General features: G+C 39.0%; 1 protein-coding gene across 1 annotated transcript in view; it reads right to left on the bottom strand.

The window, feature by feature from the left end:
- The window catches only part of CIT (citron rho-interacting serine/threonine kinase), a 3433971-nt gene that overhangs the window by 2000071 nt on the left and 1410986 nt on the right, over positions 1–22914 (bottom strand). Inside the window, exon 19 of the mRNA XM_044069760.1 lies at positions 4721–4837. Coding sequence (XP_043925695.1) covers positions 4721–4837 — 117 coding nt within the window. The remainder of the gene's footprint in view (positions 1–4720; positions 4838–22914) is intronic.

Genomic DNA, 22914 nt, shown 5'->3' on the forward strand with positions numbered 1-22914 from the left:
CTTCCCCCATATTTCTCTCCATTTTTCCATGGACGAGGAGAGCATCAACTTGCACATCCCAATGTATTATTAAACACCAGTCAGTATATAACACACAAATCAAACCCCCATCTTCACAGCCTACAGACATTTTTTGAAACTGGAGGAATGGAAATGTAGTCATTTTCTCACACAGGATACCAGATTGACATTAGCAGTCATCAGGACTAGTGCCTTGAGAACCATGTGGGCAGGGGGTAAGTTAGATGTGAATCATCAACAATATGGAGAGAATACAGTAACAAGGGAATGTAAAGAGCTTGGGTACCATGTCCAGATGACATTCAGTGAAAATGAGATTCTATCATAGCTCCAACTACGATTTTCTCCCTTCAACAGACATCCCTTGAGACAGAAAAGGTTGGAATAAATAATTCCTTGCCTTCACCAATGACACCCTGTTGGTAGAGACTAGGAGACAGTCATCCAGGTAAAAGGAAATGTGTATTCCCCTAAATCTCATATGACCAGTGACCACTGCTATACACTTTGCAAACACTGAGTTCTGTGGTGAAACTGAAAGGCAGGGTGCAAAGTTGATAATGATTGGTTCCCACTTGAAAGCGCAGGAACCTTGTGGAAGCTTTAAAAATCTTAATGTTAAAGGACTACTGAGCACATCCAATCCCCTTCCTGAAGGCACAGAAGGATGTATAGCAATGTGAACATCCAGAATTCAACATACTGATTCAGGCCACAGAGATCCAGCACTATCCTGATGTCATGCATTTTTTTGGAACCAAAAAGAATCTTAAAAAAACTGTATCCTCTCTGATTTGATGGATCCTCTTGGACGGCTCTTTTTGAGACAGGGCTCCTTACCTCTGCTATTGAAACCGCTTTTGTCAGAGAGGTAGATCTAGTTATAGCTGGGAGGATGGTTTCAAAAAAGAAATGGTATAGCATGTGCATATTACCTCCTTGATCCATTTGTCAGCATGATGGCTGACCACACTTCCTTGTGCAGGGAGAGATGACTCCTAACTTCTTCAAGAGGGGAAAGCCAAACAAGTTCTCAGGGAGTTCTGCTGCTGTTTCTTTTGAAATCGACTATTAGCCCAGGTTCTTCAGACTACGTCTACCTCTAGTGCAGCATCCACTGAAGGGACCCAATCAGGAAAATGATCAAATGTTTTTGTTCCATAAATTCTTGGGGTCCTTTTGGTTACTTGGGAGGGATCTCTGAGCGGATCTTAATTTAACTCTAGTGGTGGACCGAGTCTTTCCTTCCCATTTGCTCCTGACCAGCTTCTCTTTCTCAGTGGGTCCAAAGAATGACAACCCATCGAAATGGGCATGAGTGAATGATGCCCGGAAGATTTCTATAAAATCACAAAGTCTAAGCCTAATCATGCCACCTGACCCAGCAGATCTGGCCACTAAAGCAGCTGCACTATGCAGCAGTCACCTGGAGAGGGTGGAAATATACAGCACAGTCAACATCTGTGTCTTGAGGTGTTTGTGTGTGTGTGTAATTGGATTTCTTCTCAGCAAGTACTGGGCTTGTCCAGCCAACTCATTCTGGAAGAAATTCATATGCATCAGGTAGCTAAAAGTGCATATGACCAAGCTACCCAATGCAAAAATATGCTTCCACATGTGATCTACTGCCCTGAATCTCTACTAGATGGATGGACCACTGGGATCTCATCAGAGGGCTCCTGCCAGACAACTGCTTCAAAAATCATGGACTCTGCAAGGGGCACCTTACTCCCATATAGTCTGTCCTTAGGAGATTAAAACATTTCGACAGGTTTCCTTAGTATGGGATTTTCTAAATCAAGTTCTCATCAAGACTCTCCATGACCAGATCAATAATGTGGTCCAAAGATGGATTAAGCTACTTTAAAACGTCTATATCATAATTTCTTCATTAAGGAAAGGGAGGGGGAATTATGGGCCAAGTAACTCTCTGTCTCATCAGCTGCAGTGTGGATGGAAATCAGCAAATCCCTCCCCTTCTTTCAGGTCTGAATCTGTGGTGAGAGACACTGTTGGAGAGTCTACTGCCTCATTTTGCAGATCCGCTTTGTAGGCAGATTCAGAGGAAAGAATCTTCTGAAGGACTAAAATAGGTATCTAGTCCAGAGGGGTGATATCTACAATGGCCTTTAGAAACTTACCATCTCTAGTCACGATCAGTGACCAAAGCTTGAGAATGCTGGGCATTGGTGGGTGGAGCTGAGGTTGATGGAGTGTCTTCTTTGAAGATCTGCGTGGAGAGGTTAAGTTTTCCAAGTATTCGAGTGCTGACAGTCTGCTTTTCAAAGTCAGTGAGAGCAGCATCAAATATAGCATCTACACAAAAGCACCAAAACAGAGAACATTTACCCAGATACAACTACTGACACCAGAACTGGCTTGGGCACTGACAGTTCAAACAATGAAAACTCCAATAAGGGCAATCATCTTACAGCATCAGTACCAACACCGTTACCTTAACTGCTTGGTTCTAAAGTACTCCAAGTCAGATAACCCTAAGCCACCTTGTTATATGGGAAGAATCAGCTTGCCGCATTAAGTCTTGGCCTTTTTCAATGCTAAATAAATTCCTCTAACTACTCATTAATTATCCTCAACCTCTCTTATGGTTGATAAAATTATGCTCACCCTGTACATTAAAATTAGTAGACTAAAAACATTTGTTATTTAACTTAACCATCCATTATCCATAATAAGCAGTTTCCAGTTTCTCAAATTCTCCATAAGCAGGAGCCTTCTATCTCAGTTTTTGTATTATCTTTTGTTTTATTTATCCCTACAAAATGATGTCAAGATTTTGAGATTTTCAAATATTCTTAACTGAATTCTTCTTGGATTACTATAACTAACCACAAGGTATCAGTTCTTTGAAGGCAATCATAGTATCTGGAGCAAGACAGACAATGGTGTCCTTGTTGTCTTCTGAGAGTGCAGAAACCTAACAGATCTAGAATGCTGTTATCTCTGATGGGGACATACAATGCTTTCTTGCTGCCTCAATACCATCTTTTATAGGCAAAAATGACTGCTGATGTAGTCCCATTCAAAAAGAGCAAGCTGAAATGTGTCATTAAAATGCAGAAGTTAGTACACATGATCAGTGCTTAAAGCTTGAGAATGTTGGGCATCAGTGGGTGGAGCCGAGGTCAATGGAGTATCTACTCTGACAAACAGGGTAGATAGGTTAACTTTTTCAAGTATTTTAATGCTGATGACACGCCTATCAAAGCCAACAAGATCAGCATTGTACATGGCACCTACACAAAAGCAGACCAAAGTTGAAAACATTTACCCAGAGACCACAACTGACTCCAAAATTGGTTTTAGCACTGACAGATCAAACAATAAAGACTTCGATGAGGACCAATGATCCTGACACCATCAATGGAAACACCATCAATGAGCATTAAAGGTTGACCTCAGTGCCAAGTCCCTCTCCACATCAAGAGAATGGGACTAAACAGCGATGGAACCAAAGGAGGTGGAGTTAAAAAGGTCAAGCTGTCGCAATGTCAGTGCAGACGGTACTGGAAGAACATTGCTTCAACATTCCTGGAGCTAAGAAAAGACCAAGGGAAGGAGCTTGGAAGTCAAAGGCAAGAGACCTACCACTGCCACCATAGAAACAGAGGGATTGGAGGGCATCCCTATCAATTTGAACTTTGATAAAGGCTGTCATAATGCACTTCAAATTCTATTCATAGAGGAGTTCCTAACAAGCTTTACCAACCAAGTAGAAAGTGAAGATGACAGTCTAGCTGGCTTAGCTCTTAAAAAATTGATCTAGTTATTTTATTTATGTATTTATTTATTGTACTTTCCGCTAGCTTGAGTAGAATATTCTGCATGGTTATATGCCTTAAGGATTTGCATCGAAAATCCTAATCTCACTTTATCTCTTAAACCCTGCCCCCCCCCCCACAAGTTCCATCTTACTTTTCCATGCTGATAACTTTCTGCTTGAGTTACATATACAAGCCTTAACTGCATAGCTCTAAAGTACTCCTTAAAAAATAAAGTAACCCTAAACCACCCTGTTCTATGTGACAAATTAGTTTATCTCATTAACTCATGACCTTTTCTCCTCCCAAACAAATTCCTATACCTATTCATTAATTATCCACAACCTCTCCTCTGGTTGATAAAACTAAGCCTGGCCTGTATGTTACAATAAGTGGACTAAATATTTTCACTGTATCGTAACCAAAATGAAGTCCACCACACAAAAGAAAAAAAAAAGAAAAAACTCCTAAAGAGTGTAATCAATAACCAAAGTGTAATAAAGATAATAACACTAAGGGTCTCCTTACTGAATGAGAGATGGTTATCTAGAACATTTCACTGCTGAAAGTCTGACCAAAGATCATTTTAAATTATACTCTTACAGGACTACCAATCTAATATTGGTAAAGAAAGACAAAATGCTGCAACATTACCAGTGAACAAATATTAACAGACCTATATTCATTATATTCTTGTCTCTAATGAGATGCTAAGTGTTAAACTAAACTTACAAATACAGTATTGTTATCAATACCAATATGTAGTTTTAAATAATTTTGAACTATTGTTAAATACTGACATGTAATAATGTATTGTTCTTTCTTACACTGTACTATTGCTCTACTGAGCCCAGGTCATGGGTGAAAAGAGCCAACTGACCAGTTCACCACTCAGTTATCAAATAGCAATAAATTACCGCTTTCTGTTCACTAAGAGTTTTGTCTTTTTCTCTGGCATCTTCTTCATATCGAATCAGAGAAGACTCTAATGACTCCTTGTCAGTACGTTCCATCTTCATCTGGGATTCCAAAACCTACAGAAGTACAACAACATCTATATTAACCAGTTTACTATCTGCAAAGCAGGCAGAATAAAACAATATAGCAGATTTTACAAACACAAGGAATTAAGATACAGAAAGTGCAACAATGGATCATTTCACTTACAACTATAAAATAGAAACTGCACATCTCTGTAAGGGACAACAGGCAGTCTTGCTTGTCAACCATTTAACAGCACTGACCATCCACCAACCAAATTCTGATAATGTTTTGTATACTGCTGAATGTAGGTAGGCATGAGTATGTATGCCCACACACACACACACACACACACACACACACACACACACACACACACACACACACACACACACACACACACACACACACCTACCTAATAAAAGATATGTTAACTTATTCAGAACTACTTTGTGGTCTACAAAACATACAGGAGAAAGTCATCTATCAAATCACATGCAACTTTTGTAGGAGACAAGCCGTCCCGACCACTGCCAAGTAGTGAGTACTATATATACAGACTCCGTGGTCACTCAACTTCAGAGTTAAAGGAAAACACCAATAGACCAGCATTCAGTCATCACAGATTTATTGCACACTATAAGCAAACAAATTGGACTTGCTACTTGAAGTCTGATAAGGGGCTCAAACAATTTTTTTTAACCAAAAGAAAAGTTTCCTGCTGGAAAAAAAAAAAAAAAAGAGAAAAATGCTGAACTATAAAGACTTTGCAAACATATGTCACAATGACAGGAATTAAATGGTGGTAGCAAAACATCCTTTGCTTTCAAGTGACACCTATGCCATAGACAGAGTACAAGCTGATAAAAGAGAGTGTACACCCCTCTATAGGTTTGCTCTAAATGAAGCTTTACCACAGATTCAGACATGGTGTATAGATTGAAGATCTCCAGAAGATAAAGCCTCAACGATCATCCATCCAGTTCATTATCATTCTCTCCTGATTCCTTCTACAGGAAATTAAAAGCTACCACCGTGTTGCTGCTTTGCTTAAATAACAGCCGAATGGCAAAGATGGAGAACTTCCCATCATATCCTTATTCCATGTTTTGATATTAGGGCAGAAATGAATATCCATTAAAGGTCAAGTGGAATCCATATAAAGTCAACAACCTAGCTAGATATTCAAGCATTATAGCAATCTTTTGTGAGGTAAATACCATGATGTAAACCACAACGATGATGCTTACGTATTTAACATTTAAAACCACTACAATTTAAAATCCAACATTAAACACCTGATTTATTCCTTTTACAGCTTTATTTCACTTTAATGTTATCTGCACAGACAATAAAACATGTGTTTAAAAAACACTTGCTTTCGGACTGTAATTTCTTATAAAGCTATATCTGTCAGATAAACTTGACAGCCTTCTGCATGCAAGATTTTATTTGTTTGTTTGTTAAGCAGGTAGACAGGCTGGTCTGAGGTTCCTTTTTAAACCATGATCCCACCAGAGACGCTAAAGCAAACACATTTAAGTACAGCATAAGAACAGTTATCAAAACATATACAATATGAACATCCTGCAAAATGCTGAGGTGCTTCAGGGAGCTTATAGTTTTCAATCAATCCATTTAAAAGTTTATTTTTTGTCTACTGTTATCACCTTTACTTGTTAAAGGATTCCACATACTCTTTTCTTAGTTTGTCAAGCCTTGTTGCAATTTACTAAGAACATTTTGAGAAAAGGGTACAAACTGAAGTGATAACTGAAGAACTGGCCAAGATTCTGGTGGACCATGTGGTTTCAAGCTGATTGGATCAAGATGCAGAGGAAAAGGGAAATACCCTAAAATCATGACTGGCTGGTGTGGGAGCATCAGTAACAGTCATTCAGTCGGAGCTGCAACAACTGTCAGTTAAATTAGTAATTTATATAAAATAAATAGAGGGAGGAGTTGAGGTTTTTGAGCCCCTTACAAATCATTAGAATACCGTTTTGAAAATGCAACAGTAAAGCTGTGAAATATGAGATAAAATGGCAAAACTACAAATAGTGGTTTGGGGGAAATAAAACAGGACAATGACATGTATAAGTACTACAGGTATTAAGGACAGAAAGAACTTAATTGTTTGGAGTAAATGAAAAAGAATATGGCCTTGTGGAATACATTTTTTTTCTGCAAAGACTTAGAGGACTCAAAGCACAAAGGTCTTGAAAAGGGAACTAAACTGGAAGTAATACTGATTCAGTCTGGGACTGGGACTAGGTATGAGAAAACGTGTACTTTGGCAACTTTGGAAACAATGGTAAGCAGTGTAGGGTAGAAGGGAATGACTTTTCAGAACATATGTCTATGCAAAGAGTGCAGCTTGCAGAAGTCACCAAAGAATGTTGTCAACATAAGTGGAAGTATCCTGCCAAATTGAACGTGCACTTTCCCAGGGAGTTGAGTCTATAAACTCTCAATCTGTTAAGGAGATTGTTTGCAATCCCAAGTCAGAAAAATGTTCTGAGCCAGAAGTGCAGAATGACATGGATGACACTAGCAGACCTCTCAACTGTACAGATTTTCTCAGAATGACCAGATTTTTGCATCATACGTTTTAGTCTGTTCCTCAAAAAATTTGTGGTTTTCAATAGTTAAGACAGGAGAAGATGAGATAAAAATGGTGACGTAATCAATCTGCAAAAAAGTCACAGGAAACAGATGTTATTCTTGGTGAAATTTGGAAATTAGGAAGGAAGAAAGTGATAAAGATCTTGACGATTTTATTCAAAAGTATTTTAAAAGGAGGGTGGAGTACCAGCAACTTGGAAGAAAGCTGTGGTGACTGTATTACCCAAAGATGGTAATGACCCATCAAACCAATTTCATATAGAGCCATTTAAATTTTATACCATGGTTATAAAGTATTTTATGTCTATACTATTTAAAATAATAGCAAAGGTGATGACAAAACTGATAGGTATGGATGAATGTGCTTTGTGGAGAAAAGGCAAACATTTGACAAAACTAAAAGAACAATGATAATCCAGAGGGGAACTGCAAGTAAACAAGTGCTGCTATTGTTGGTGGGTCTTGATGCAAAGAAAGTATTTGACAGAGTAAGCTGGGAATTTAAGAGTATGGCAATGAAAGCATTTGCATTCCATGATACAATAGTAAGGTTAATAAGGAGGATATTTGAAGGACTGGAAGCAAGAAATAAAAGTGAGAAAATTCCTCTCTGATAAATTGTGCTTGAACAGAGAAAGCAGGGCGCCGTCTTTCCCTTTTGTCTTCTAGTTTATACTTAGAGTCATTGGAATAAAATAAATAAATAAATAAAATAAACTTTAGGCCTTATCATACTATTTCGAGCCTGATAAATCCAGAAGAGGACATTTCAGTGTTGTAGAATATTTTGAGTTGGTTTCAAGTCTTGTCAGGATATAAAATTAAAGAAGATAAAACAAAGGTTATAGCTGTAAATTATGTATCCACACACAAATTGTTTCAGCAATACCCATATTTCTGAGGACACAGTAAGATGAATTATTTAAGATTATGGATTAAAAGGCTTCTTTTATGGCAGTAAACGATGTGCAGGAACAGACTAAAAAGATAATACAAATATTGAGAAACTGAAAGCTCTTACTTATAAACATGAATAGTAAGATACAAGCAGTGAAAATGTTTTCAGTCTCTCTAGTTTTATATACAGGTCAGGCATTTTATCCACCACAGAAGTTGTAGACAGTAATTAATTAAGCTTTGAAGGAATTTACCTGGGAGGTGAAAGAAGGCATGAGTTAAGTGAGGCAAGTTAAGCCTTCCAAAAGAACAGGGTGGTTTGGATTTAAAGGGATATTTTAGAGTTATACAGTTTAGGCTCAAAGATATATATATATATATATATATATATATATACACACACACACACACACACACACACACACACACACATATATATATATAAATATATATATATATAGCTCCCATCCTAATCATCAAAATTACAGTTCGCTGAAGCTACACTACTCCGAAACGGCACTTTGTCGATCTTCATGTCCTTGGAATGTGTGCTTTCATGCAGGTAGGTGTACAGCTTGTTGTGGGTGGGTGAGTGTGTGTGTGTGTGTGTGTGTGTGTGTGTGTGTATGTATATATATATATATATATATATATATATATATATATATAAAATTTTCAGGGGGTGTAGGGAGCACAGCCCTCCACATGGGGGGGGGGTGAAGGGGGGGCCTGAACCCCTAGAAAAATAGAGAATTTGGTGTAGTTGCCATTTCGGAGAACTGGTCTCAGCTGAGTTTCGTTGAACTGTAATTTCGGAGATTAGGATGGGATATATATATATATATATATATATATATATATATATATATATATATATATATATATATATACACACACACACACATACACACACACGGAAAGACAGGGATTTATATATAAACTTATATATAGTCTATATTATATATTCGAAGCTTCAAAATTTCTAACCTCATATGTTCGACAACATATGAGTGAAACTTGAAACCTCAAATATATAATAAAGTAAAAAAAACTTACCTTAACGCTCTGAGCAGGGGCAAGCCCCTGCACTCCCCCTATACCCCCTACTTTAATATACCAACTCCGAGACCACACTTCAGTGGAGAAAAGGGAAATTTTCCCATTCTTCGCGTACAGAGCCGTTGCCTTTCACCTTCGAACATTTCAAAGTTCGATCATATGGTGTCGACCATATGACATTCGAACTTTGAAACGTTAGGCAATTTAATAGGGACCCTATAGAGATATATATATATATATATATATATATATATATATATATATATATATATATATATATATGAACTTCAAAAACAAAGTACTGAAACCACCAAAGCAATGAACATAAATGAAATACTTTAATAAGATAAAATGTTTACATAAGACAAGCGCTGCTTTTGGGTAAAAACCCTTCTTTAAGTCTAAAACTCTAGAATTACATAGCTTCTTAAAAAGAATCTTTCAGCCAATCACATATAAAATGTAAATAAGAATATATAATAAAACATTATTAGTTAAGCTAAAAGATTGTAAGCAAAACAAAAACACCTCCGCTGGCTTTACCATAAAGGGTACCCTCCAAACAAGTACTCGAACTCCAGGAACACTACAGAATAGTGTTCTACAAATGTGTCAGCCACTCGTTATTTCAAATAAAATAATAGATTTAATGAGCAAACGTAGACATACAAACAGAACTGGGATTGAGCGCGCTTTCATCTATCTCACAAAGACTTCATCAGAATCCATTATTACAAATGGTAGAATGCCTTAAATACATTACTAATTGAATAATTAATTGAATAATAACTTGATTATTGCGACAAAGAAATTTTTCAACATCACAAAAAATCCACTTTTAAAGTTTTTGTAAACTTTTACACCCAAGTATACTGTGCTGAATTTTACACAATGCAGTGCAAGATGCAAGTGTTTTAAAAAACAATTATGTTAAAACCAATATATTTAAAAAATATGTTAAAAAACCTGTTAGAACAAATATAATAAATATATATATATATATATAGTATATTAAATACATTAAATATATAAATATATTAAAAGTGCTTCAATGATTGGCAGAAAACAAATATATACATTAAAATACACAATTAAGACTTTCTTTAATTATATGTATAAGAATAAGCTAAAAGATTACCATCCAGTCGTATGGTGTATATGTTAACTTGCCTTCACTGGTTAGAGAAGGACACTGAATAACCAGATAATGCATTATCTAATTAAAAATGCTATAAAAGAGTGAGATGTGTTCTAAAGTAAGTGTGTAATCAGTATACACAAGAATACAACTGGATCTCAGTCGAAATCCACAAACCAAAACACTAACACTGATTATTCAGAATTACATGTACATTAGATAAAACCTCATACAATAATGCATCAAGCACATTTTCAGTCAAGATAGTAATAAAAATAATGAAAAAAATATGTATATAGATAGATGTATGTAACAAAAAAAGTTATAATTCAAAATGGAAAAGAATAATTATGAAGCGGGATGGGGGGAGTTCAAGAAATAAGGAGAGAGTGGGATTTTGGCTGAAAATTGCCAGAGGAGAATACTAAACTACACAGATACACAGAATATTATATTCATAAAATAGCAGAACGTTTTCCAAGAAACAAGCCAACACACAAATGGAGAAAGGAGATTTTACCAATAAGGATGACTGCAAGGAGTAGTTCAGAAAATAGGCAAGAGGGAGTTGGAATGTACTGGGAAAACTGACAAAGTAACCAAGATTTTAGGAGCAAATAACTTAAGATGGAAAGGTAACAGAGTGGGATGAGACCAAGACAATGTTTGGACTGCAGGCCGCTGACTGCCTTCCCTACCAGGGAGTGATAGAGTACAGGCAAAGGGATAGGGGAATCCAAAGTGAAAAACCTGCTCTGGTAGAGTTTTTAGCTGAATGTAGAACAGAAGCTGCTGTTAAACAAAGCATCTTTAGAAGGGCATATAAAATACTGAACAATAACTATAAGAATCAATCAGAGGAGGTTAAAGATTGGGAAGAGAGACTGGAAAAGCAATTTATAAGGGAACAAAGAAACAACATACGGCTCCCAAGTGTGCAAAACGTACAGAATGTTTAGGATTTTTGTTTGGAAGTGTTTGCAAAGGCATTTTTATACTCCAAACAGACTTCAAAGAACTTTTCCTCAGGTAGATAACACATGTTGGATATGTAATGGGGAAAAAGAGGTATCTGGGAGCACATGTTTTGGGAGTGTAATGTGTTGGCACATTTTACAAATTCCCTAAAGAATACTCTGTCAGAAATATTGGATGAGGAAATGGCTTTAACTCAGGAAATGATTCTTTTGATATGGAACACACACTGGACTGCCAAGACACAGTAAGGGCTTGCTAAGTTTAATTGTGTTGACTCCCAAAAAAGCAATTACTAGAAAATAGAAATCAACGTCTAAGCCAACTCTATTTGAAGTACTGATTATAAAAGAGATAAAAGAACTGGAAGAGGATTTTTAGAATAGGGAAGGTGCATATAAATAAATGGAAATTGTGGGAATAATACATGCAGAACAATGTTTGGGGGGTGGAGGAGTGAGGTTTAAGGGAAAGCAGGAATTGAGCACATTATGTAATGTTGGGCTGTTGATACTTGTAAAGAAAGATATGTGATGTACAATGTATGTAAAAGGAAAGATGCTAAAATGTTTAATGTATGTTTGCCTACATCCTAAGTGATCATTTAATAAAAGGGGTTAAAAATTAGGGTTTTCTAGAAAATTAATGTGGACGAAAGCCACTAGATAATGATAGACATTTGAGTTTCAAACTTCATATCCTTCAGAAAAGGCATGCTAGTGTAAAACTTGTTATTTTAGCAACTTTCTAAGTTTATAAGAGCAATATATAAATCTGTTCTTGATTTCGGGCCATTGGTCCCCTGATAATTTGTGCTTAATCCAGGGGGGTTCTTGCACTAAGAGGTTGAGAAGTACGATACTGAGCTTTAGTTCACAACTGGCTTTTATGTTTTGGATGGGGATTCTCGCTCTCCATCTTCACAGAGTAAAGAAGAGCTGGAGACTCTCTTACTTCATTTCTGATCTGGATATATGCAGTGGAAAGACAAAATGCTACTACCAAAGTAACACGTGATTGCTTCACAAGTTAATAATCACAGTTGGATGTTCTGTAGTAAATCCACCAGTTTTTCATATTTTTGTTATCATAACTGAGGGCTTTGACATGTGGGATTTTATAACAGTAAGGCTTCTATGGTTTACTACAATATGTACTTACAAATATTGCCAGATTTACAGCAATGTAGAGGCCAAGTGCAAATGACGATGAACACAGCTGTTAATTTTATCTGTGCCGCTTAGCAATAACTAAGATGCAGCATATGACTGGTACAAATTTTAGGAAATTTATCAGTCACTGTAAAAATGTTAGGTGGCTTCAAAGTAAGGTGTATATTGGTCACTAGTTTACAGATATTTACAATTTAAGTTTCCTGATCTATCTGAAGAATGACTTGGACCTGGCTAACTAAAATCAGTTCACATAACTGTTTTTCCTGGCTAGATTTTTATTTGCTGTGACTTTGAAGAATATAATGTTTGGATATAAGTTCAGGAAATATGGGTCAACTCAGTTAAGATAAGGATATAAATCATACTGACTGACTTACACTTGGGATATTTGTTTGAAGAGAATGAGAAGAAATTTTGATATTCTGACTTGCATCATTTTGGAAATGATCAAATAATGCACCTGGAAGTTATTTATTTTTCCCTGTTATCACAGCTTTATTTTTCCCTGTTATCACAGCTGGGTAAGGAGTCAGCTTTTGCAGCTTTTTAAGAGAACTAAACTGGATTATTAGATTTGTTTTTAATGGTAGGGTTCACCTGCAGGTCACAGTAATGTAAGGTTATTATACGTTTTTTACAGTAACAAAACTCAGATGCCCAGAAATTAACAGGCAATTTAACTTGTACAGATTTACAAATGAAAGTGGACTGATCAAAAGTAAATAAAGGGTAATACGTACAGGTCATATCTAAGGTTGATGGTGACAGGTTTTGTGATGACATGTAAAAGCTAATGGGTTTAAAGCTCATAGATTTCATTGTAACCTAATAGACCCAAGACAGAGAGAGATTTTTAATAAAAAAATAGTTTAACATTGAAGGAATTTCAATTTTTTTCTTCTTAAGAATCTACTGAAAATATCAAGGTTTGTAATGCTGTCCTAGATGAGTGAGTAGATAAATGAAAGTCATGTGCTCACCATAACAAAAGAGCTATGTTGTCCTACTTTCATCTGGTTCAATGAATGAAACTTGGACCGCACTTGGATCCAGGCTTGGTACATCCAGCATTCTGACTCCTTCCCTACCTATATTTAACTCCCTTACCATCCACAAATTACCTCAGATCTCGTTTGTTGTCTAATCTCCACACTAGTATACGTGTTTTTTCCACTTTGATGTATATATATATATATATATATATATATATATATATATATATATAAAACACACACACACACTAAAACCTGTCTGCTCCACTTTTGCTGTTATATTCTTCTCCTCTCCTATCCTACTCTACTACTACATCAATCCAGGTATCATTAATTGCTTTTTCAAGATCTGCCTACTCTTTAAGGAGCCTCACTGAAGCCAATATAATGATGCAGAGATTCCTTTGGATGTATATACAGTTGGGGGGGGGGGGGTCCTCTTGGCTCCATCTCCTTTGGTGGAGTGGTAAACAATGCCACTGCCCCCACCCCCACTGGTGACTCTGTTGTAGGTCCTGCCTTCGGTACAGGTGAGACTGCCAGGCTTATCAGGTCACTAAGTACTTCTTGGGCTTTCACAGCTTGGAGGGAGGTTTGCCTGCTGTAATGCATGCTTGCATGTCTGGTATAATAGTATGTGAAGATGTCCATCTGTACTACAAAGTATCCGAGCCTCTGGGATAGGCAAAGCACACAAATAAAAGCAGGGAGGAGGAAGAATTAGTAAGAACTGCATGTTCTCACATGAGGGGCTTGACTGCTTAATGAATTCTAGGCATGGTGACAGCTATATTTTGAGCTTTTATACATACTTATACATCTTACATGGCATGTGCTGTTTCTAAGATTTTTCACTAGTTTGTTGTCGGCCGCTACGAGGCAAGTCTTACTGGATCATGAATGCATCAGCTATAAGGATGCAGAAAGAGACTTTGGTAAAGCCTGCAGCTCTAGTAATGACTAATTAACTTAATACCATGGATAGCATCTAATCCACCTGATACTGTGGGCAGTGTCTAGTGTACCAAATACTATGGGCCAAGTCTAGTGTGCCTAATATTGAGGGAAGTTTCCAGTGTACTCAATACTAAGGGCAGTTTTCAGTACACCCAATACTAAGGACAGTATATACTGTACCCAAAACTAAAGGCAGTATTTATTTACTTGTTTATTCATTTATTTGCATTTGTTTACCAGGATGTCTACTGGGCCAGAGTGAGCCCATTTTCAGTACAGTCACAGGGAGAAAAGCTCCAAAAACAAAACAGGCATGATAAAGCTACAGAATCAAATCAGTGTCAAAAAGAGACATGATACAGAATACTAATTACAAAGAGGTGACAAAATAAAATAGACAGTATACAAGGTATAAAAATACTGTGTTCCAGTGAGTAATACAAAATTGATTTTAAAAATACAAGGCAAACGTGAGTGTCAATCAATGACATAGAACTATTAATATATGTGTGAGCATTCCACTACTGCAGTAGACAGGAAATGATAGAGAGTAGCAGCTGGTTAGACACAGTGTAAGGTAGAGACTTAGAGAATTTGCTATGTAGGCAGCAAGATTAAATAGAGGATAAAGTTAACTAAATGTTGATATATAGATAGATTTTGTTTGGATGAGAGGCTCATATCAGAACTTAGTAAGTTGGAAGCACTGAATATATGTATGAAGAGACGGGGCATAAGTGAGACAGGGAGGAAAATGAGGAGCTGGAAAATTAGGTCTGCCAGGAATATTAGTTTTTTTACGGTCAGTGCTGGTGCAAGTACTTAGCCAATGGGAGATTAGGTGTTGTCTCAACAATGTCTTAAAGTGTTCAGGGTTGCTAGTAGCCCTAATTGATGGAGGGAGAGCATTCCATAACTTGGTGATGGTGTAGGGGTAGCGCATTTGACTAGCAGAAAGGGTAGGTTTTGTTACATTAAGGAGCATCTGATTGACAGATCGGAGAGATCCATTAGCATCATACATTGTAAACAAACAGGAGAGGGCAGCACAGCTAGAAGGCTTGCAGATTAGCTTATTAGCAGTGGTTAGTTGGAGAAGTTCCAGACAGTTTAGACATTGGAGTGATACACAGTGAAGGAAGGAGTGTTTAGCGTTGGTTACAAATTTTGCGATTTTATTGTAGCATGAGTCCAGTTTAAAATTATGAGAGGATTGTATATTTGTAAGGAGTAGTGCACCATGCAGCAAAGATAGAATTTGAAAGGAAGAGGCAAGGGATAGTCATGCAGCATAGGTGAGGAAGTGTTTGTGCCTGTAAAGGATGCCTAATTTCTGATGGGCTTTTTTGATATTAGTGTTAATATGCTGGTCAAAAGTTAGGTTTGCGTCTATAATGACATCTAGAAATTTGGTATAAGTGACTACTTCAATGCAAATGTTAAGTGAGTGACTGGTAAATTCTTTTTTGGTTTAGGGTATAGTTTATTTGGGGGGGGGGGTGAATATCATGAGTTTGGTTTTATCAGCATTTAGGGCTAAATGGTTATTATACATCCAGGTTTCGGTGGAGGTGAAGGCATTTTGGGTGAGTGTCAGTAGTTCTGAAGTGGACTTGGCCACGCAAATGATGGCAGAGTAATCTGCATATTGGGTGGTACTGGTATAGAAATCATTGATAAAAATGCTGAAAAACAGTGGACAAAGTGTGGACCCTTGTGGGACTCCAGTTTTGACATTAAGGAATAGAGAGAAGGATTGGTGTCATCTGGTTGCTTGTCGTCTATCTATAAGGTAGTTGGAAGATCATTTTAGGGTGGAGGGAGATGTGCCTAAATTGGAGGATTTGGAAAGGGAGAAGAAGGTGGGAAACACTACTGAAGGCCTTGGAAAGGTCAAGAAATAGTGTGGCGACAATGCTTCCTGCTTCTCAAGCATGGCTGATTGTGTCCAATACGGATATAAGAGTGGTGGTTGTGCTGTGTCCTAAATCCATGCTGGCTTGGAGAGAGGATGTTGTGTTGTAGGTAGTTAAGTAGCTGGCCATGAATACATTTTTCCCAACACTAAGGGCAAATCCTATTGCACCAAATACTAAAGGCAGTGTAGACTGTGAAAGGAAAATCTACTAGATAGGCATAATTTGTGGAGACTAACTTGCTCCTTTGAGGTCTTCCCTATTGCCTGCTTTCTCATACTGTTTTCCTTCTGAGTTATAATGTTATGATACAGTACTCAACGACTAGTATCTAATTTTTGCTAACACTGATTTTTTTTTACCCTGGCCTGAATGAATGTGTGAGAATATCAAATGGACATTTGAGATACAGGCAAACTTTATTAACTAATATGTTACCACATGATAAAAAAGACAACAGCAGTTAACAATAAACGTGTAACCAAAATAAATATTTCAACATATACAGTAAATTCTCAGTTAACCAGAACTCTCAAGCTACGAGAAAAAAATCGAAAAAATACAGTACAATATGAACAATTCAGTTTTTCATGTGTTGGACTTTGTTCTTCCCTCGCAGAAACATACCTTACATTTTTAGTGTTAGAGTTTTAAAAAGGAAGATACAAATAAATTCTCTCTCCCCAACTTGAGAACAAGTCAAACCACTAAAACGTGGAGCGAGTGTTGACTCGGTCAGTTTGCACCAGATTGCACATTTTGTCTCTCTGATCTCTCACACACACAGTCTCTTAAGTTTTCGTACATGCATTCGCTCACTCCTTCTCCAGTCTCTCACACACATACTCTTCAGCTTTCAAACAGCTCTCCGATCTCTCTCACACAGTTGCTTCTGCTTTCATACGTGCATTCAGTCTCTCTCTGTTCAGTTTATTCAATTCATCCCCATGGGTGCCAGTTAACTGAGAGTTTACTGTATAAAACATTGTGTTGCTTGTCAAACAAGCACAATTTAATGCAGAATTTATTTCCAACCAATGCCAGAAATGTCAACACATACACATGGGGAAACAAGCACCAAACTTAAAATTCAAAACACATAAATAATTAGGCAAACAAAAGCAATAAATAATCAAATAAATATATTTTTTGTAAAGATGACCTGTCTTAACCATAGTCGGTCACTATGACAAGCTAGCTCCATGGCACACAGGGATAAAACATTTGGCAAAAACAGAATAAACAGTCTCAACAGAATTCAGTCAGACAGGCATTTAAGAAGTGGCAAGGAGGTTTTAAAAAGAAGTCACAAACCTCTCAAAACCAGCACTCCAATAAGTCCAAATGACTATTCAAGAGACCTTGTGACCCCTCCCACCTGGCCCAGTCTGAATCTCCATTTTTCTCTTTGGCAACAGATCGTTTCAGACAAATGGATTCTGAAAATCATTCATCAGTGTTACAGATGGCAGTGGGAGGAAATTCCTTCTTTCCAGGGGATCATTCTTCATCTTGCAGCAAGTACAGTTGTGTACAGTTACCATAAATGTAGATGCTTGAACGTACTCACTGTTGCAGTCATCACACTTGGGTTATCTGCCTGCAGGTAGCCCTCAGTCGGCCCAAATACCAGAGTCTTAGTATTTCTGTGACAGATGCTGTCGCTTCTTCCATGACGTCAGGTGGTCAGGGGTATAAAAACCGGCAGCCGACGCCATTACATCAGTTTTTCTTGCCCCAAATGTCAGGAGCCCCCAAATAGGGGTATAGTATATGGTTGGGAAAACACCACCAGTAAAAAGTAAATTCCAATACCATTAGGAATAGCCATAGAGAGGAGAGATAGAAAGATAGAGAAAAATAGGGGGCTGGAGGGAGGGAAACCAGGACTGCAACAGTGAATACACTTGAAAATCTACATTTATGGTAAGTTTACACAACTGTACTATGTTCTTCGTGTTTCACTGTTGCAGTCATCACACTTGGGTTGATTCCCAAAGCTAAGGAAGGGCGGAGGCAGTCAAGAAGAGTTAGGGCTGGCTAGTAGGCCCTGCAAGACTGCTATGGCAAATCCTGCTCTGGATTTGGAAAATATAGGTAAGTGGTAATGCTTGGTGAAGGTGTGTACAGAACTCCAGGTTGCAGCTTCCAGAATATCCCTGGTAGGGACTCCCCTGAGAAATGCTGTAGAGGTAGAAGTAGCCCTAGTGGAATGTGTTCTGACCCCCTGAAGGGTTGGTTTTCCATGGTGCTTGTAGCAGAAATGGATGCAGTGTGCTATCCATTTGGAAATGGTTTGTTTAGAAATGGCCTTGCCCTCTGCCCCTGTTGGAAAGTTGACTAGCAGCTGGTCAGATTTTCTGAAAGGCTTAGTCCTATCTAGGTAGAATCTAAGCAGTCTGTGCACGTCCAAAGAGTGCAGGATCTTTTCCCCTTTATTCTGACGGTCAGGGAAGAAGGTTGGCAAATGGATGGATTGGTTTAGGCCACACTGGACACTACCTTAGGCATAAAGGACGGGTTAGTCCTGAGGGAAACCCTGTCAGCAAGAAAGATAATAAAGGGTTCCACAGCCATCAGTGCCTGTAGCTCAGACACTCTTTTAGCTGAAGTGATGGCTAGAAGCAAGGCTGTTTTCCAAGAGAGGAATTTTTACTCTGCTGAAGCAGCAGGTTCAAAAGGGAGAAGCGTGAGCTTTTCCAGTACAAAGTTAAGGTCTCAAGCAGGGGGTCTTGGGGGCCTTAAGTTGTTAGCCCCTCTCAGGAATTGTTTGTTGAGAGGATGAGAAACTAGAGGTGGCTCAGTGTTGTAATGAGCTGAAATGGCAGAGGCATGAATCTTAATGGAGGAGAAGGATAGGCCTCTGTGGAGTAGCTCTGCTAGGTAATCCAGGATTAGAGATGAGGGCAAAGTTGTGTCCTTTACTTTAGACTGAATCCAAAAACAATATCTTTTCTGCATAGGACTTCCTAGTACTAGGCCTTCTGGCTTCAAGAATGACGTCCAGCACCTGTTTACTTAGGGTTGCTGGTGGAGTATTCAAGGAATAAACTAGGCTGCAAGATTAAGGGTTTGTAATTGTGGCTGCAAAATCTGTCCCTCCTGCTGTGATAGCAGGGTAGCGGTCTGGTGTAGGTGCCAGGGTGGCACCGTTGTCAGGCTGCGCAGGAGTGGGTACCACTGCTGGCGTGGCCAGTCTGGGGCAATCAGAATTGTCCTTGGCCTGTCTTCTATCTTCAGTAGTTACTCTTGGCAGAAGGGGCAGAGGGGAAAGGCATAGATTGAGAGGTGTTCCCATTGAAGGAATAGGGCATCCACTTTCCAGGCCCTGCTCTGAGGGTTCCCAGTGCAGAATTTGCTTAACTGGTGGTTGTGGGTGGAGGCAAAGTGATCTACTCTGGGGTCCCCCACTTCTGGATCAGGAGGTTGAAGGTGCTGGGCTCCAATTTCCACTCGTGTGGGTCTAGGAGATTTCTGTTTAAGTCATCTGCCAATGAATTTTGTTTGCCTGGCAGGAATTGAGCTTGTAGATGGACTTAGTTGTCCAAAGCTGTGCTCCACAGAGTCATGGCTAACATGCAGAGTGGGTAAGAATGGGTTCTCCCCTGCTTGTTTATGTACCAAATAACTGTGGTACTGTCTGTTTTTATCAGCAGTTGTCCTGGAAGGATTAAGTATCTGAAAGCTGTCAGAGCATTCTGTACAGCTAGTATCTCCTTTTGGTTGATGTGCAGGAGAATTTGGCTTGGGCTCCAGTGGCCCTGAATGCATTTGCCAGCCATGTGGACCCCCCCCCCCATGCATAGTCTGATGCATCTGTGGCCAGGGTTTGGGAGGCGTGGGGTAGAGTAAAATGCAGTCCCTTGTTGTGGTTGCATGCTTCTACCCACCAAAGGAACTCTGCCCTCAGAAAAGGTATGATAGGAATGACTGTTTTCAGGTCCTGAGAATGTTGGCACCAAAGACTTTTTAAGTACCATTGAAGTTTCCTCATATGTAGTCTTGCATATGGAATTAGCAGAATACATGAGGCCATGAATCCTAGGGCTTGCAGCATTTTTCTTGCAGTTAGCTGGGTTCTGGCGGCCATTTGCTTGAAGTAGTCTGTCAGATGATACTTGTTTTTCTGAAGTGAGAAATGCCATCTGGGAAGTTGTGTCCAAGCTTGCTCCCAGGAATACAATCTTTTGACTGGGCACCAGTTGTGATTTCTTTTCGTTGATGGTGTACCCCAAATAAGTGAGAAGGCTTTTTACAAATACCAGGTGCTGAAGCAGCAACTCCTGGCTGTCCGCCTGAATCAGGCAGTCGTCCAAGTACGGGTACATTTGGATATTTCTCTGCCTGCAGTATGCAATGGCTGGAGTCAGGCATTTTGTGAATACCCTGGGTGCAGTAGATAAGCCAAAGTGAAGTGCAGAGAACTGACCATGCATAGATCCTACCCTAAAACGTATATATTTCCTGCATGATTCCCTGATGGGGATGTGCAGATAAGCTTCTTTTAAGTCTAGGGTGACTAACCAGGCATCCATGGCTAGCATAGGGAGAAGCTGTTGCAGGGTAAGTATCTTGAATTTTGTTATCACCAGGAAGGTGTTGAGAATTGAAAGATCCAGGATTGGGTGCCAAGAGCGCTCTTTCCTGGGTACCAGGAATAGACTGAAGTAGAAACCCTGAACCCTTTTGTTCTACTGAAACTGGCTGAATAGCTCTGATGTTGAGCAGGGAAAGAACTTGGTTTTGAGCCTCTGTCCACTGGTTTGGAGGAAGGTCTGGAAACCCGCTTGGAGTTGGCAATGAATGGAAATAGAATTTGTACCCCTGGGATATAATGTTGAGGACCCATCTGTCCCGAGTGATGGACATCCAGTTTTTTGCATGAAAGGCAAGTTTTCCTCCTAGGGGCACAAGCAATTGGGCAGGGCTGGGAGGTAGAGCTGAGTAGTCATTGTGAACTTTTTCTACAGGGAGGTGACTTGCCACTCCTTGTTTTAGGGGTAGGAGAACTCCATTGCTTAGATCTCTGCATACCCTGAGACTGTAGTCTGGGTGGTCTGTTTCCCCTGGGTCTTGTTTGGGAAGGCCTGGAGGGGACTGGAAAAGACCAGTATTTTGAAGGGCAATCCCTACTGAATCGAACTGATTGCACTTGTAAGAATTCTTTAACAACTTGCATAGATTAAGCTTTTTCTTCCATCTTTTTAAAAACAACTTCTGCTTTGGTGCCAAACAAAATGTCTTTATTTAAAGGAGCATCTAGTAATTTGGATTTAACATGATCTGACAAGGTCTGCTCCTTCAGCCAAGCATGTCTTCTCAATACAGAGCCAGTGACTGCAGCCCTGCAAGATGCTTCGTGGGCATCAAAACCACACTGCAAAGTATGCTTACTAACTTGGTTTGCAGAATGCATAAGCTCTTGCAAATCTTTATTTTCTGCACAATCTGGAAATATTATCATTTTTTGCTTAGAGAGATCCATAACCTGTTGCTGGTACTTCAGCATGTGAAACTGGCAATTCAATGCCCTGATAGCAAGAGTTGCAGAGGTATATACCTTCTTACCCCATCTGTCTAAAGTTCTGTAATCCCTGTCCGAAGGGGTAGGGTTTTTGACTGTAGTAGCCTTAATATCTTTAGGTCCTTGGGAAATGATCTCTGTATCAGCAGTAGGATTCTTGAAAAGAAACTTGTGGGACTCAGGTACTCAGTAGTACCTGTCCGGTTTCTTAGGGGCTGGAGGTAAGGTGTCTGGAGTAAGACTGGATTCCAAGAAAACATCATCCACAACATCTAGGACGGGGGAATAGCTAAAGGCATGTGCTGAGGTAGCTCTAAAAATTCTATGAGTCTCTTTTTGGACAGAGGATAGTCTTGGCATTCCCAATGGAAATGCTCTTTTAAAGTATGCAAGGTTTCACCAAAAGAGAAACCCTATGGAGGGGAGGCAGAGGGAATGGATTCCTCTGCATCTGAATCCTCATAGGCTGATAAAGGCATGTCCTGATAATCAGAAAGGTCAGAGTCATCAGACTTCTGGTCTGTAGAATCTGAAGGCAACTGAATTCTTTGTCTCTTAGCAGTGGAAGGCTGCCTTCCCCTAATTAGCGTTATAAGGTCTTCAACCATTCTAAGCATTTGTTTTTGTGGTATGGGGGCCTGAGCATGCACTTTGGTCGTCTGTTTTCTAGGCATAGTGCTTACTCTGGGCCTAAGAAACTCAGTAGTTTTGGCTAAAAAAGAAGTCGTTGGTTTGATTCGAACATCAGTAGGTCGGAAAACACCTTCAGAAGCCGGTGCCTGCACAGCGGCTCCGGACCCATCCAAGGTACAGACATCCGCTGGTTCCATAGTCGAAGAAGCATCTCGCAGCCTGCGAATCCACAGAAGTGG

The sequence above is a fragment of the Protopterus annectens genome, chromosome 4.part0 (genome assembly GCF_019279795.1).
Source record: "Protopterus annectens isolate FY-2018-M chromosome 4.part0, PAN1.0, whole genome shotgun sequence".
Lineage (NCBI taxonomy): Eukaryota > Metazoa > Chordata > Ceratodontiformes > Protopteridae > Protopterus > Protopterus annectens.